The sequence below is a fragment of the Paramisgurnus dabryanus genome, chromosome 15, assembly GCF_030506205.2.
Source record: "Paramisgurnus dabryanus chromosome 15, PD_genome_1.1, whole genome shotgun sequence".
NCBI classification, from domain to species: Eukaryota; Metazoa; Chordata; class Actinopteri; order Cypriniformes; family Cobitidae; genus Paramisgurnus; species Paramisgurnus dabryanus.
Window position 1 is genome coordinate 10,320,525 of NC_133351.1, and position 16,476 is coordinate 10,337,000.

At 34.2% G+C, this 16,476-nt stretch overlaps 2 protein-coding genes across 2 annotated transcripts; both read right to left on the minus strand.

The window, feature by feature from the left end:
• Nucleotides 1-9,617: 9,617 nt before the first annotated feature.
• On the minus strand, nt 9,618-10,688 carry LOC135733127 (uncharacterized). Its single transcript, XM_073812016.1, has 2 exons — nt 9,810-10,688; nt 9,618-9,628 (listed from the first exon to the last, which is right to left on the minus strand). Exons 1-2 carry the CDS (start codon nt 10,525-10,527, stop codon nt 9,618-9,620), a joined length of 729 nt encoding a protein of 242 aa, XP_073668117.1. The 5' UTR covers nt 10,528-10,688.
• Nucleotides 10,689-14,485: 3,797 nt separating this feature from the next.
• On the minus strand, nt 14,486-16,030 carry LOC135733461 (uncharacterized). The gene has a single exon (XM_065252058.2). The coding sequence runs from the start codon at nt 16,000-16,002 to the stop codon at nt 15,019-15,021; it is 984 nt and encodes a 327-aa protein (XP_065108130.1). The 5' UTR covers nt 16,003-16,030; the 3' UTR covers nt 14,486-15,018.
• Between the last annotated feature and the right edge of the window lie 446 nt (nt 16,031-16,476).

Sequence of the window (16,476 nt, forward strand, 5' to 3'; positions counted from 1 at the left end):
GAATCCACTACATCAAAAGAACTCATTTTGACTAAGAGCAATATAAGCAACATGTTTTCTTTATATCCACACAGTGTTGAGGCTCCACCTGCAATTTACATAAAAGTACATTCAGAATGGACAAAGGCAATACTTCATTAAGATCTTTAGGAAACATGATGATGAAAAATATCTACATTTAGCACACATTACAGCTATAACACAGTAAATAAGTCATACATATCTAAAAACATGACATTTGACTTTAAATGATTCATTTTAAAACAGCAATATTTAATCTTGTCAAGGCTCATTGTAAAACGCTCTAAGCCATGATCTATTTTTATTTGCATATTTAAAACAGTTCTTTTGAATAGATGTTTTCAAAGAGAGGAGAACAGTTCCTGAATGTATTAGGGCTGAATGTAAAAATATAATCAAACAAACAACAAGAAAGAATATTTAAACATTATTTCTTTCATTTTTAAAAACAAGTCTGACTATGGCAAATTCAAATGACCATCCATAGAGGAGAGGTAAATACTGAGCTAAAAGTCTCTGATATATGAAAGATCTTGCATTTCTATTGAAATATTCCATGTATGTAAAAAGATTATCTTTAGTCTGTGCACCTGCCTGCACAGAAAAAAAAAATTTAAATCTATCAACCATATTCAATGGCACATAACTAGAAGAACAATAACTAGAAAATACAACTGAATATAAATCCAAGATACTGTAGACCAGTGGTTCTTAATGTAATGTGTCATCCATATACTAACACACCTTGTGTGTTATTATTCATTGTGCTGCCCACCAGGGTCCTGCGACATTAGATCAGAAATGTCTTGTCTGCAGGTGTTCATTTATCACAAAATAGAGTAACACGAGTAACCAACTCATGTAAATTTCACTAACTGTAACTGCGTTACTTGATTTAAAAAAAATACTTTGTTACATGTTAATTACCACTAAAATATATATATTGTAAATCCAGCATATTATTTTTTTCAGTGTACTACGTCCTGAGATAGATTGACCAACTTTTTCCCAATATCTACAGTCTGAATTTTGTCTGCCCAACACCTTAAATTATGGTTGTACCAAAAGAGTAAAAGTATTACTCATTATTTTAAACATCTATAAAAAATTCACCAAGAGTTTATGGGAGGTCCTCAGGTAACACTTATTTATCAGAAAAGGAAATCTTAAATAGAATAAATTAGAAAAAACAATGCAGAATTGTGTTTTATGATTATTACAGTCATTCAGACTTAGGCAATATGAGTTGTCTTGCTATATGAACAATGCTTCCAATAATATTGTGTATTAAAATCTTTTTAACACAGGATTGAAGTAATCATCCAGCATTACTACTCCAACTACTACAAAGCATTAAAGGGATAGTTCACCCAAAATTAGAAAAAATATCACAGTTTACTCACAGTCGTTTCAAACCCTTTAAGGATATTTTTCTTTTAAAGAGGATGGTCACCAGTGGATGCTAGGCTCCGGAAAGCAACATGTATGACAGAAGGAATTTAATAAAGCCAAATGATACCTAAATGTAAGGCACATCTCCTTAAATGTTTCACAGAAAGAAAATCAGCAAATAAATGATGACAAAAATATCACTGTTGGATGAACTCTAGCAGACCAGCAATCCAAATAACTCATCGTTCACAAAACCTTAAAACCAGTAGGATATTTACCATAGAAATTTGATACATTTATTGCTTTCTTAGCTGTACATAACACTGAGCCTCTGTGCATGTGAGTGCAAACAAAGCTCCTGAAGAAATAAATGACACAGCCGGTGCCAAAAACTTCCTCAGGGCTGTTTGTTTTTCAGTTTTTCAGAGTAAATGTGATTATTATCATTCGTGTCTGCAATGTACACTCAAAAAAATGAAATGTTGGATTTACTTAAAAATATTTTGTCAACAGGTTACACATAATTTGTTAAGTAAACTCAACAAACAATAATTTAGTTCATTTAACAAAAGAAGATTAAGTAAACTTAACAAACAACAGTTGAGTTGATTGTACATAAAAAAATTACTTAATGATGACAAAAAATTTGAATAATGCCATTTTATAAACTCCACCCCTTTTATCTAATAACTCCTTAACACTGAATCAATCAAATCAATCAATCATAGTGTAGCTGCTTAATACAACTAATCATATAAGCCTCTTAATTATAACTTATCAAGTACATCACAAATATATTTGAAAGGAAATGTTACATTTCAAACCATTAATTTGTTTGTTTTTGTTCTAATAATATATCAGAACGCAGGTACCTATCTAGTGGTGCTACACTTCTGCAAGAGGGTGCCAGAACAACAACAATTACCCATAATAAACTGCAACATCATCAGCCAATGAGATACCAGTCTGTATTGGTTTTATTAATCTGTTAATTTTACACAACACTGTTATGTTGGCTAAACAAATTATTTTTAAGTAAAGCTGACAAGACACACATTTTTGTTGAATAAACTCAATTAAATTAAGATAATGTTGTTAAATAAAAAAATTTAAGTAATCACAATATGAAAGGATTAAGTAAAACTGGCAAAGGCGAAAGTTCATTTTTTTGAGTGCACCTTACATATGTAAATATTATGTGATCAGGAAGATAAGCATTCATTGAACACAGGATACTCACTGTGGTGCTGCTGATGTCCCTTTGGCATCTCCATGGTCCCACTCTTCATCTGAGCTGCTGCTCACTATGGCATCAAAGTCCAGAGACTCCAGCACCTCATGCAGAACTGCACGACCACAGTATGACAAATTTTCCAGTTCTCGTGATCTTAGAGATCGCCTGTGTGTTGTTCTTGGGTCCTTCTGAGAGCCTCTTCTCCCTCTTGAAACTCTACATCACTAAAAATCACATTCCCTGTGTATCTTAAAAGGTCATCTGTAGTCTGTGCATCTGCCTGCAGCTTTTATATCAAAAAATAAAGGCTGGATTTACTTAAAGATATAGTGAGTGCCTCATTTTTCATTGATTTTTAAATACAACTGAATATAAAACCCAGATACTGTAGTTATACAGATAAACAGAAACCCACACAGTAATCTGAAAGTTTAATATATAAAGTTTAATAATAGTATTCTGAGTTGAAATATATTTAAAACACACACATATACAGTATATGGCAATATTTTTGAGTATAGAAAGAAAAATGCAATATTTTGTTTAGTGTCTGACAACGGAAATACAATCCACAGAGATAAAGGGTTGAATGTTAAACAATTTTTAACAGTAAAACATTTTTTCAATACACATGATAGTCTTAATAAAGAAATCATTCTAGTAATCAACACACAGTATACATTTAGTAAGAACTACCAAACACAAGCAAACATTAAAGGAAAACATGATTTTTGCTACCCATGTGAAAGATTTGTAAAAATGACTGAATCTCTATGAAATATTCAGGTTTGCAAATGGCAGCAAATAATCTCAAGATCAAACAAAATGTAGTAATATTTCTATAGGTTCTCAGTTTTTTAAATCTGACCCTAAATTACATAAATTTATTTTTTGTTTGATATTCAAATGTGAGCATTTAACCATTTGCATTACAAATTAACCACATTCAGGTTACTTTGGGAAAAAATTGGTCAGACTATCTCACAATCTCTACAGCTCGAATTCTGAATTTTGTCTGTCCAACACCTAAAATGATGGTTGTACCAAAAGAGTAAAAGCCCACATATGACCAATTAGATCAAAATAAAATAAATTAAAACGAAACATGATTTCATCTGCCATTAGCCAAGCTGAGGAGAAAAAGAAAAGCAGAGTTTGTATGATGCTTAATATAGTCACTCTCTTCTGCTTCTGGTAATGAAGACCAGAGGAAGAACTTGAGTCCTCCATCCTCTTCACATGTCTCCATAGATAGAGAACAGTGGAAGTGTTAGATGCCACCATGATGCCAAGACAAACCAAAAAATAGAAACATCTAAGGCCAAAGTCTATCAAGATCAGATACTACCTCTTAAGCCTTCACTGGTGACCTTCAAGGAAACACTGGATACCCAGCAAGCAAAAACCAAGACGTTGAAATGACGGCTAACTATAGACCTGATATAGACCGGCTATGAGTAACCCACTTCTACCCTAAATTGCCTTGAATTTGGTTACATGCCATTTTTGCCAAAATAACTTGAAGATGTATGATATTCCAACATGTAGGCAAAGTCAACAGGTGTTCAAGGTGTTTGCTTTCATTTGTTTTAAACTTATACGTATCGTCTATTCTTGGGCTATGGTAGACGTCTATTAGATTTTCACTGACAGCCCAAATTTGCCAAGACAAAGGAGCCTTTTATTGTGGCCAGCCTAAGGCACACCTGTGCAGTAATCATGCTGTCTAATCAGCATCTTGATATGCCACACCTGTGAGGTGGATAGATAATCCCGACAAAAGAAAATTGCTCACTTAACACAGATTTTGTCAGATTTATGAACAATATTTTAGAGAAATAGACCTTTTGTGTATATAGAAACATTTTAGATCTTTGAGTTTAGCTCATGAGAAATGGGGGCAAAAACAAAAGTGTTGCGTTAATAGTTCTGTTCAGTGTATATTACTTTGAACTGTAAATATGATGTACAAAAGCAGTGGTAAAGTTTTTCAAAATGAAATTGTGTCCTTAAAAGCAGGGTAAAGATGAATGTCCATGTATAACTAAATATTTAGTGTTGATTTGGTATAACTAAAGCTAAATTTGTCTTGGCTTTTCAAATGTATTTCAAAACCTGATGTGGCCATTGAATCAAAAATTTTTGCCTACACCTGGTCCAATGGATAGCACAACCTGGGAACACCCACCCTAAAAGGTGATTGCTGCCCCCACAGTTCCCCTAGCACCTCTGGAATACTGTCAGTGGAGTACAGTTACTTCCCACCCACTAATCAAAGTATTCTCGTAAGTGTAAAATCTGCTATTTAAAATACATACAGTCGAGTCGCTCGACTGGCGCATCCATGTTGTGACTCCATCTTTGAAATACATTCGCCGACGAGGGACATTCCTAAAATTCAAGCTTCGCCTTTCGCGCTTTCAGACTACACTCAGACTGGCCGCTAGCTGAAGCCTCCGGAGGTTGCATGTGTAGGCGGTATACGTCATCAAGACAGTCTTATTTCAGAATATTAACAATTATAAAGCTGACAATTACTCTTAGTTAATTGTAAATGTATGTAATATGCTTATGACTTGTGAATGTAATTCTCATTTAATTTAAATAAACCAGGTTTGATGACGTATGCAGCCCACATATGCGACCTGTGCAGACTGAATCCTTCAGCTGCAACAGCTGCAAACCGTGATGATCCCGCGATCTAATGCTTTGATAGCCTGTTGAAGACCTATTTTCGAGGACATTAAAACACGTCGCCAAGGAAGCGAAAAGTGGATTTAAAACGACAACGCGACAGGAAAAACAAGAAGTCTAAAGTCAATATTGGAGTAATGTTAGTTTTCCAAGATTGGACTCAAGGGAGACAGAAGTTGCACTTTATATCTTCTCCACAGGTAATTCAGCATATTCGTTTACATCTATACAGTCTATGTTGTAAACTTTAAGTTTTATATTTCCTTGGCCAACTATAGCATGATTGTGCATAACACTTGTTAGTGTAAACATGCATGTGGTTTAATGTGTTCGAACAGCCACACGCCGTCTCTCCGCCCATTTATGTGATCTGAGGTACTGAGATCAATGTTTTTCACCTCTAGCACAAACACACGGTGACAGCCCTATTTTTAGCCTTTCATTGATAAAACTGATCTGCGCGTCTTTCGTTTCATTTTACAAGCGTGTGAAAGTTGAGCGATCTTATTTCACCAATATCAGAGAAAGCTCTTACATATACACGGACATGTAACATGTTTAAAGGTGGAAAAGAGGATGTTTCCGCCGACTGAGAATCCAAAGACCGTTACTGAGTTTTTTTAATGAGCGCATGCGTCACTCGTGTAAAGTTACTGGAGCGTGCACGTCTCTCACAAGGAACGTAATGGCAGTGATTGACAAGCCAGAGAGCCAATCGCTCATGCGATGATTACGTCAACGAGTGGCTGATGTTTTTAAGGCCCTACCTTATGCACAGATGACATATATTCAATTTATTACTTTCAGTGCACCTAATAAATAGTCTTTTCTCATTTAGTAAAGACAGTTTCAAGTAATATTGCAAAAATGTATTAAACAAACATCCTCTTTTCCACCTTTAAAACATAAGCATTGGACTCTGACATAATATTAGTTCGCGTCCATTTAAACCCGTCATTACTCCCGCTCATGATTAAATGACATGAGAGGGACTCGTCCACAGAACATCCCCTCAGTATTCTGGAGAGATGCGGTTGAAAATGGACAAAAAGAGACGGATTTAAACACCAAGTGGAAACGTGATGTGTCTCTCTCGTCCACTTGTGATCCGATCGACGAAAACACATCTTAATACCAAGTGTAACAGCCCCTGGGATATTTTTCCTCGCGTCGATGTAAAAGGAGTGTCTAAGCTACGTTAATGGTTGCTTTTTGTATGTGATTTTAAGCGGACATATCTTGAAAATCAGACTTTTTCCATGTTTAACATAAATCTGTGTGCTTTGATGGATCACAGGAAAAGGACATTGCAAATTGTTCATTTTTTCCATTGCTTTTGCTGTGTAGCTACTGGAAGCCATGTTAATCTTACACAGAGGAGCTTTATTACATGGAAAGTTTGCATTTTCAGCACTCAACACCACCATTAGATTAAAGGGTTTAAAGGTCAATTAAAAAATTGGTTCAGCAAATGAACACAAAGTTCTTTTTCACTTATAAAACTTTAATAGACAATGAAAAAATGGTAAATCTTTAATTTAACGGCTTTGTTGAATTTATTGCATTTAAAATGTGTTACATGATCATATGATTTTTACATGATTTGTGTTTTTGTATGTAATATTGCATGTAAAATTTTATGATCTTGTTTGGGGAGTGCCAATCAGGGGCGTCGGACTAGGGGTAAAACCAGTACTGATTACCAGGGCCACGAAGAAAGGGCCCTTGAAAAGTCTGGAATTTATTTTATTTTACCTGGATATTTTCATTTCCTAATAAAATTTTATAATGAATGTCAGATGAAATGTAGTGTATTGGCTGAATAACTGTTTGACTGTCTACATTTTGTATAAGTAAAAACTAAAATCTAAAGTCTCATGGTCCCACCCCTTGCTAATGCGCAAAATTGTTTAGTCCATCTGCACAAGCCTTTTGTTTACGTTTTTGAGCGTCTGGTGGAGCGCAAATGTCTGCGGTGCGGTTCAATTCTCTTTCTTAAAGAAAGCTAAATCAGGCCACCAAAAAAGACAGGAAAGACAGGATAGGGAAAAAACTAAACGATTTGTGACTGAATTATTTTCAAAGAAAGGTGAGCACAAACTAGAACACGAAATATATACTAAACTGTTTGAATATCCCTGCGATTATTAATGCTAAAAATGAACTGAGACAACCCATTGAAAAAGCAGAACATACACTTTCAGATGATAATTTGGTTATAGACTACATGCAATTTAAGTTGAAAGGCTAAATAAATAAACTGTATACTAATGCTGTTTGCATACAAAACTCCGTTATAATAGCCTAATTTGAAACATGTTTATTTTTAAATGAAAAGTATAATATCTAAAATTATGTAAATAATTGTTAAATACAGTGAAGTTTTGTTTGTCTTTTATTATGAATGGAGCTTTTTGTTAATGTACAACACTAAAATGGCATATTTAAAATTTTATTTATGCCTTAAAGTAAAAAAGCATAATAAAAATAAATGTTCTATGTAATGTAAAAATGTAATGTCTTCTTCATTTAGCAAAATAAAATATGACTGAATCAAGTCTTGTTTGGTTATCATACAGTTTGTTCATGTATTGATTAGAAAACTAAAATGGAAAAATGGGGGGAGTCTATCAGGACTGCCTATGCATAGGGCCCGGGACCTTGTGCTACGCCCCTGGTGCCAATAGGGGTTTCACCTAGGACGTCAAAATGGTTAAAACGGCCCTTGCTTAAAGGTGAAAAAGAGGATGTTTGTTTTATACATTTTTGCAATATTACTTGAAACTGTCTTTACTAAATGATAAAAGACTATTTATTAGCTGCTTTGTTTTCATTGTCGATCCTGCTTTCCTCCTCGAATTTGCACCACGTTAGAGAAGAAACTCGAAGGAGGACGCAAAAGAAAGACTTTTTTAAGCCGCTGGGAATAGGAGAAAATTGTCAGAAGAACGTAATGTAAACAGAGTCGTTATTGGAGAAACATTTCAACGCTGGAGAGCAATAAAGGAACAGAGAGGTGTCAAGACAGACACGCAGTTCGCAAAATTCTTCTCGACAGGTAACAGTGATTATTCTTTCTTTGGGGAATAATTGTTGTTGTACTGTTATTCAAGTATATTGACGTTGTTCTTGTACTGTAGTTGTAAGGCAGTGACCAGTCTGCTAAATGCTAGTTGAAATGGGAGTAGCGTCGACTGATCTAATGTTTTAACGTCTTATTTGTTTATTATCAAATCATTTCACATAATGAATCCACTGACGCGACACAGCATATGCCGATGGTAAACAAACACTTGTGTTCAAATATTCGTGCACGAGTTCTGGAAGGCGTTCCCTAGAAATGAGCTGTGAAGGAGGGAGGCTGTTCTTACGCATGCGCTCATTTAAAAAACTCAGTAACCGTTTTTGGATTCTCAGTCGGCAAAAAACATCCTCTTTTGCGCCTTTAAGGGATTTCATGTACAGTTAGTTGCTCTAAAGGTTTGTTTCTGGTTTTAGCTCAGTGCATGACACACAACTACTTCACATACATAAACTACAATAAGCATAAATTGCTTGTTAAACTCATGTACAACACAAGGTGGCACTGTAGCATTTGGATTTTCTACAAATAACAATGGGATTAAAGGCGTTCTAAGCGAATCAGCGAGACGTTAGTTTTTGTTGACGTTTGAATTGTTTTCAAACAGACGGAGCGTAGCTAACCCCTCCCCCTCCCTTCCGTGCTTTCATGAACGCGCCCAACCCCCACCCCCAAATCCTTCTTGTCGTTTATTGGCTGGAATACTTTGTTATGGTTTCTGTTTCTAGGTTTGGCCACTGTGTTGTTATTGCCATTTGTGAAGCCTGGGCTGTCTACAGAGATCGCATTTTTTTACAGTTTGATCAGCGGACAGGCAGCAAGCAGATAGTGAGGAGATGTTTACAGAAATCTGATTAATGAAAAATATTTAAAACACAAGTTTATATCGGACAAAATATCCAATTTCTATACAGGAAGAAAAATGTATAGTAAATTGTCTTACTGTTGTTGTATTCATGTACATCATATACTATAACTCATACACTCTTTAGAGTTGAAGGACTTGAATATGTTAATGGAAGAAATCCTACTAAAAATAGTATTCACCACAATTATGTAAACGCTACCAGAAACACAAGCAAACATTTAAGGAAACCTTGATTTCTTCTAAATACATGTCCATAAGTCAAATATTTCTAAACATTTACTGAATCCCTTTGACATATTTTGGTTTGCAAATGGCAGCAAATAATCTCAAGAAAATACTACAAGAAAATACAAATTACAAGTTCTCCATTTTTTACATGTGACCCTAAATTATGTACATTTACTTACAGCCATTTGATATTCAAATGTGAGCAATTGTTAGCATTTCAACATTTTCTGTATTACTGTAACAAAAACAACAATTACAATATCCATTCCTGTCACTCACAGTCAGATTACTTTGTGAGACAGCTTGACCAATTTTTTTCCAAATCTCTACAGCGCACAGTCTGAATTTTGTCTGCCCAACACCAAGAATGATGGATGTAAAAAAGCAGTAAAAGGCAAAAACAATAAAATACATGTGAAAATCGTAAATTAAGAAAAACAAACACTTGAATTCGTATATCAATAGTCCAACTGAGTAGATAAAGAAAAGCAGAGTTTGTATGATGCTCAATATAGTCACTCTCTTCTGGTTCTGGTAATGAGGGGCAGGGAAAGAACTTGAGTTCTCCATCCTCCTCACATGTCTCCATAGATAGAGAACAGTGGAAGTGTTTGATGCCACCATAATGCCAAGACCAACTAAAAAATAGACACATCTAAGACAAAAGTCGGTCATTTTCAGATAACAAGGGTCTCCAATCAACGGATATTCAAATGTGATGTTCAAGGAAGCAAAGGATGAATTCAGGGAAGGACTGGATGAATTCAGGGAAGCACTGGATGAATGCCGGTACACTTTAAAATTGAAACATACATTTATACCGATAAATGTCCAAATTAATCCAGATATAATGAAGATATTCCCAAAAAACAAAATCAAGTAAATCAAAAGTTTGATGTGTGTCTTCACCCAGATCAAAAAAGGTTGCCGGGCAGGAACAATCTGAAAGTAATAAAATACATTCAGCCCAAGAGAAGCAGTAAAACTTGACCTCAGGGCATAGAGCATAGATCCAAATAAAACCAAGTATATCCAATCAGGCACAGCAAAAGCTGGCAGCAAAAATAAAATAATACAAATGCTAAAAATGAGGTTGGACCCAATATGTGATCCAAGTAAAATGTTAAGGAGTGGCTTTTGTTGGTTTCCTGGTCCTTCCTGTGAAGAAAACATACAGCAGATAAAAAAGATGTTGATCAGGATAGTGACGGCAGAAACAGCCACAATCACTATGCCAAATGCCAACAGACTCGTTGCAATGAAAGGATTCATTTTGACTAAGAGCACTTTAGAGCAACATGTTTTCTTTATATCCACACGGTGTTGAGGCTCCACCTGCAATTTACATACAGTACATTTATAATGAACAAAGGCAATACTTCATTAAGACCTTCAGGAAACATGATGATGAAAAATGTAAACATTTAACACAAATTAGAGCTATTACACAGTACATAAGTCATACCGTATTTTGAAAAACAAATAATGTACAACTATGGGTCATTTGACTTTGAATGATTCATTTTAAAGCAGCAATATTTAATCTTGTCAAGGCTCGTTGTAAAACGCTCTGAGCCATGATCTTAATATCTTTTTATTTGCATATTTAAAACAGTTCTTTTGAATAGATGTTTTCAACAAGAGAAGAACAGTTCCTAAATGTATTAGGACTGAATGTAAAAATATAATCAAACAATCAACAAGACAGAATATTTAAACATTATTTCTTTCATTTTAAAATACAAGTCTGACTACATCACCATATTCAAATGACCATCCACAGAGAAGAGGAAAATACTGAGCTAAAAGTCTCTGATATATGAAAGATCTTGCATTTCTATTGAAATATTCCCTGTATTATATAAAAAGATCATCTGTAGTCTGTGCACCTGCCTGCAGCTTTTAAACTTTCTAAAAAATCATAACCATATTCAATGGCACATAACTACAAGAACAATAACTACAACTGAATATAAATCCAAGATACTGTAGACCAGTGGTTATCAAACTGGGGCACCATGGGGTTTTATGACATTTTTTAAAATATAATAATTTATCATAAATTATATGTAATAAAACCTCCTAACCAAAAGCACTACATTGTGTAATTTTATAAGTTTTGTTTTATTAAAATTATAAGTTTTAAAATGTTTTATGTAATAAATATTCTTTAGGGAGGTGGGCAGCACAAAGGGATGCATCGTACACAGAAAAAGTTTGAGAGCTACTGCTGTAGACAGTCAGATAAGCAGAAACCCACACAGAAATCGGATCATTTAAATATATTTAAATCACAGAAGTAAAGGACAATATATAAAATTTCTGTAAAATTTTATTTTTTGTTAAGATGAAGGCTTTGAATATGTTAAACATAGGAATTTTTGCAATATGCACAATATAGTCATAAAAAGAAATCCTACCAAACATTATTCGCCACATTAGATACATTTAGTAAGAACTGAAACTGGAGCAAACATTGAATTTGATATGCAAATAAGAGCTAGCATTTAATCATTTGCTGTACTACTGTAACAAGTTTAAACAACAATTTCCTCCTACGTCCTGAGATGGACTAACCAATTATTTCTTAATATCTACAGTCTGAATTTTGTCTGCACAACATCTTTAATTACGGTTGTACCAAAAGACTAAAAGTATTAAACAACAAAGTATATAACCACTTTGATCAAAGAAAAATATATGAAACTGTACTGAAAGTAATAAAATACATTTAGGCAGTAAAACTCAGAGCATAGCTATGAAAAACCAAAGAGCAGAAATGCTAAGAATGAGGTTGCACCATAGGGATTCGAGTAAAACATTAAGAGATGGCTTTTATAGGTTTTTGGTCCTTTCTGTGAAGAAATAATACAGCAGATACACATGTTGATCTCTTAAGAGAGTGACAACAGAAACATTCACAATGGCAATATAATGCAAACGGACTCAAAATATCAAAAGATCTCATTTTTGCTTTGGCCAGTAACAGCAAAACAATATTTGTATCCACACTGTGTTAAGGCTGCACCTGTTATTTACATCCTCCTACAGTACATTCATAATGCACAAAAGCAACACTTCGTTATGAAATATGTTACTAAATATGCATTGTTTTTAACCTCAATTATATCTATTGACCAATAAATAAATCAAGACTTCTACAAACAAATAATGCAACTATAGGCCCTTTGGCCCTGAATGCTTCATTTTAAAGCTGCAATATTTACTCTTGTCACGTCTCATTGTGAAACGCTCTGAGCCATGATCTTAATCTATTTTTATTTGCATATTTAAAACTGAACTGCAGTTCTTTTGCATAGATATTTTTAACAAGAGGAAACAGCTCCTATGAAATGTATTTGAATGTAAATAGATAATCAAACAAACAACAAGACAGAATATTTAAACATGTATTTCTTTTATTTTAAAACAGCCTACAAGTCTGACTATAATACAGGATTTAAGTGACCATCCAAGGAATATGGGAAAATGCTTATGAGAAACACGTGATATCAAAAACCTCTGATATAAAATATTAAATAGCACATCTCAAAAACACGTTTAGTAGAATAGATACCTGAAACCGGGTGATGCTCATCCTCTTACGCATTATTATAAACATCTATAAAAAAAATCACCAAGAGTTTATGGGAGGTCCTCAGATAACACTACAGTTTCTGTATTTATCAGAAAAGGAAATCTTAATAGAATAAATAAGAAAAAACTAGGCAGCATTGTGTTTTATGATTATTACCGTCATTCAGACTTGTGGCAATATGAGTTGTCTTGCTACGAACAATGCTTCCAATAATATTGTGTATCAAAATCTTACACAGGATTGAAGGTATCCTCCAGCATTACTACTCCAACTACTACAAAGCATTAAAGGGATAGTTCACCCAAAATTAGAAAAAATATCACAGTTTACTCAAAGTCATTTCAAACCCTTTATGAACACAAAAGGATATTTTTCTTTTTATAGCCTACATAAAAAGAGGATGGTCACCGGTGGATGCTAGGCTCCAAAAAGCAACATGTATGACAGAAGGAAAGCCAAATGATACCTAAATGGTAGGCACATCTCCTTTAGTGTTTCACAGAAAGAAAACCAGCAAATAAATGATGACAAAAACTTCACTGTTGGGTGAACTCTAGCAGACCGGCAATCCAAATAACTGTAAACAAAGCTCCTTAAGAAATAAATGACACAGCCGGTGCCAAAAACTTCCTCAGGGCTGTTTGTTTTTCAGTTTTTCCGAGTAAATGTGATTATTATCATTCGTGTCTGCAATGTAGCTTAGGCACCTTATTTGTAAATATTATGTGATCAGGAAGATAAGCATTTCTTGATTGAACACAGGATACTCACTGTGGTGCTGCTGATGTCCCTTTGGCATCTCCATGGTCCCACTCTTCATCTGAGCTGCTGCTCACTGTGGCATCAGAGTCCAGAGACTCCAGCACCTCATGCAGAACTGCACGACCACAGTATGACAAATTTTCCAGATCTCGTGATTTTAGAGATCGCCTGTGTGTTTGGTGTTCTTGGATCCTTCTGAGAGCCTCTTCTCCCTCTTGAATCTCTACATCACTAAAAATCACATTCCCTGTGTATCTTAAAAGGTCGTCTGTAGTCTGTGCACCTGCCTGCAGCTTTTATACCAAAAAATAAAGGCTGGATTTACTTAAAAATATAGTGAGTGCCTCATTTTTCATATATATTTTTTTGAAGTATTACTTGCAATTTTAAGCTATTAAGCCTTAAAAAAGGGGATGCAAAAAGTATGCACTATATTTTTAAGTAAATCCAGCATATAATGTTTACAGTGAAAAAATATTAATTAAAACTATTAACCATATTTAATGGCACATACTGTAACTGAAAGAGCAATCATTTAAAAATACAACTGAATATAAAACACAGATACTGTAGATAGACAGAAAAACTAAAACCCACACAGTAATCTGAAAGTTTAATATATAAAGTTTAATAATAGTAATCTGAGTTGAAATATATTTAAAACACACACATATACAGTATATGGCAATATTTTTGAGTATAGAAAGAAAAATGCAATATTTTGTTAAGTGTCTGACAACGGAAAAAATCTTAATGTACTCATACAATCCACAGAGATGAAGGGTTTGAATGTTAAACAATTTTTAGCAGTAAAACATTTTTTTCAATACACATGATAGTCTTAATAAAGAAATCATACTAATCATAGTAATCACCACATCACAATAAACATTTAGTAAGAAATACCAAACACAAGCAAACATTAAAGGAAAACATGATTCTGCTAAATATACCCATATGTGAAAGATTTGTAAAATGACTGAATCTCTTTGAAATATTCAGGTTTGCAAATGGCAGCAAATAATCTCAAGATAAAACAAATGTAGTAACTATTTCTGTTTCTATAAGTTCTCAGTTTTTTTATATCTGACCCTAAATTACATACATTTGTTTTTAGTTTGATATTTAAATGTGAGCATTTAACCATTTGTATTACAAAGTAACCACATTGAGGTTACTTTGTGAGATAGTCTGACCAATTTTTTCCCAATCTCTACAGCTCGAACTCTGAATTTTGTCTGTCCAACCCCTAAAATGATGGTTGTACCAAAAGAGTAAAAGCCCACAACAGAAAAAAGTATATGACCACTTAGATCAAAATAATATACATTCAAACGAATTATGACTTCATATGTCATTAGCCAAGCTGAGGAGAAAAAGAAAAGCAAAGTTTGTATGATGCTCAATATAGCCACTCGCTTCTGCTTCTGGTAATGAAGAGCAGATGAAGAACTTGAGTCCTCCATCCTCTTCACATGTCTCCATAGATAGAGAACAGTGGAGGTGTTTGATGCCACCATGACGCCAAGACAAACCAAAAAATAGAAACATCTAAGGCCAAAGTCTGTCAGTATCAGATCATTTAGGACTTCAAAGCCTCCACTGGTGACGTTCAAGGCAACACTGGATGAATTCAAGTCCACTTCAGAAATGAAAACACTTATTGGGAGAACACGCATAATGAATCCAAATAAAAAGAAGATTCTGTCAGAAAACAACATCAAATACATAAAGAGTTTTATGTGAGTCTTCACCCAGATCAAAAAAGGATGCTGGGCAGGAACAATCTGAAAGTAGTAAAATACATTCAGCCCAAGAGATGAAGTAAAACTTGTCCTCATGGCATAAAGTGTAGATGCAGCTGAAATAGCATATAGCCATAGAGGCACATCAACAGTGTCATACATAACAAACAAAAGGTTAAAAATGTTAAGCATGAAGTTGCACGCGATAAGCGATCCGAGTAAAACGTAAAGGGGTTGCTTTTGTAGATTTTCTGGTCCTTCCTGTGAAGAAAACATACAGCAGATAAAAAACACGTTGATCAGGATAGTGGCGACAGAAATGGGCACAATTACTATGGCAAATGCCAACGGACCCATTTCAATATCGAAATAACTCATTTTGGCTTTGGCCACTAAGAGCAACACATTTTCTTATATACACCTGTAATTTACAGTACATTTATAATGGGCAAAGCCTCATTAAAACCTTCAGGAAACATATTAGAAAACTATGAAAAATGTTTATATTTCACCCCAGTTAGAGGGGGTTAACCACTAAACAAATCATAAATGATTTCTATAAACAAATAATGTGCAACTATGGCTCATTTGCTTAGAACGCTTCATTTTAAAGGTGCAAAATTTACTCTTGTCAAGGCTCATTGTGAAATGCCATGAATCATAATCTTAATCTATTTTTATTTGCATTTTTAAAACTGAACTGCAGTTCTTTTGCATCGATGTTTATCACCAGGAGAATGATTCCTACAAAATGTATTAGGATTGAATTCAAAAAGATAATCAAACAAACAACAATCTGAACATTTTAAACATTATTTCTTTTGTTAAAAATACCATAAAGTCTGATTACAA

What these genes read in the sequence shown, in the direction of transcription:
- LOC135733127 (XM_073812016.1), bottom strand. Translation starts at nt 10,527, where the DNA reads ATGCTCTATGCCCTGAGGTCAAGTTTTACTGCTTCTCTTGGGCTGAAT.
- LOC135733461 (XM_065252058.2), bottom strand. Translation starts at nt 16,002, where the DNA reads ATGAGTTATTTCGATATTGAAATGGGTCCGTTGGCATTTGCCATAGTA.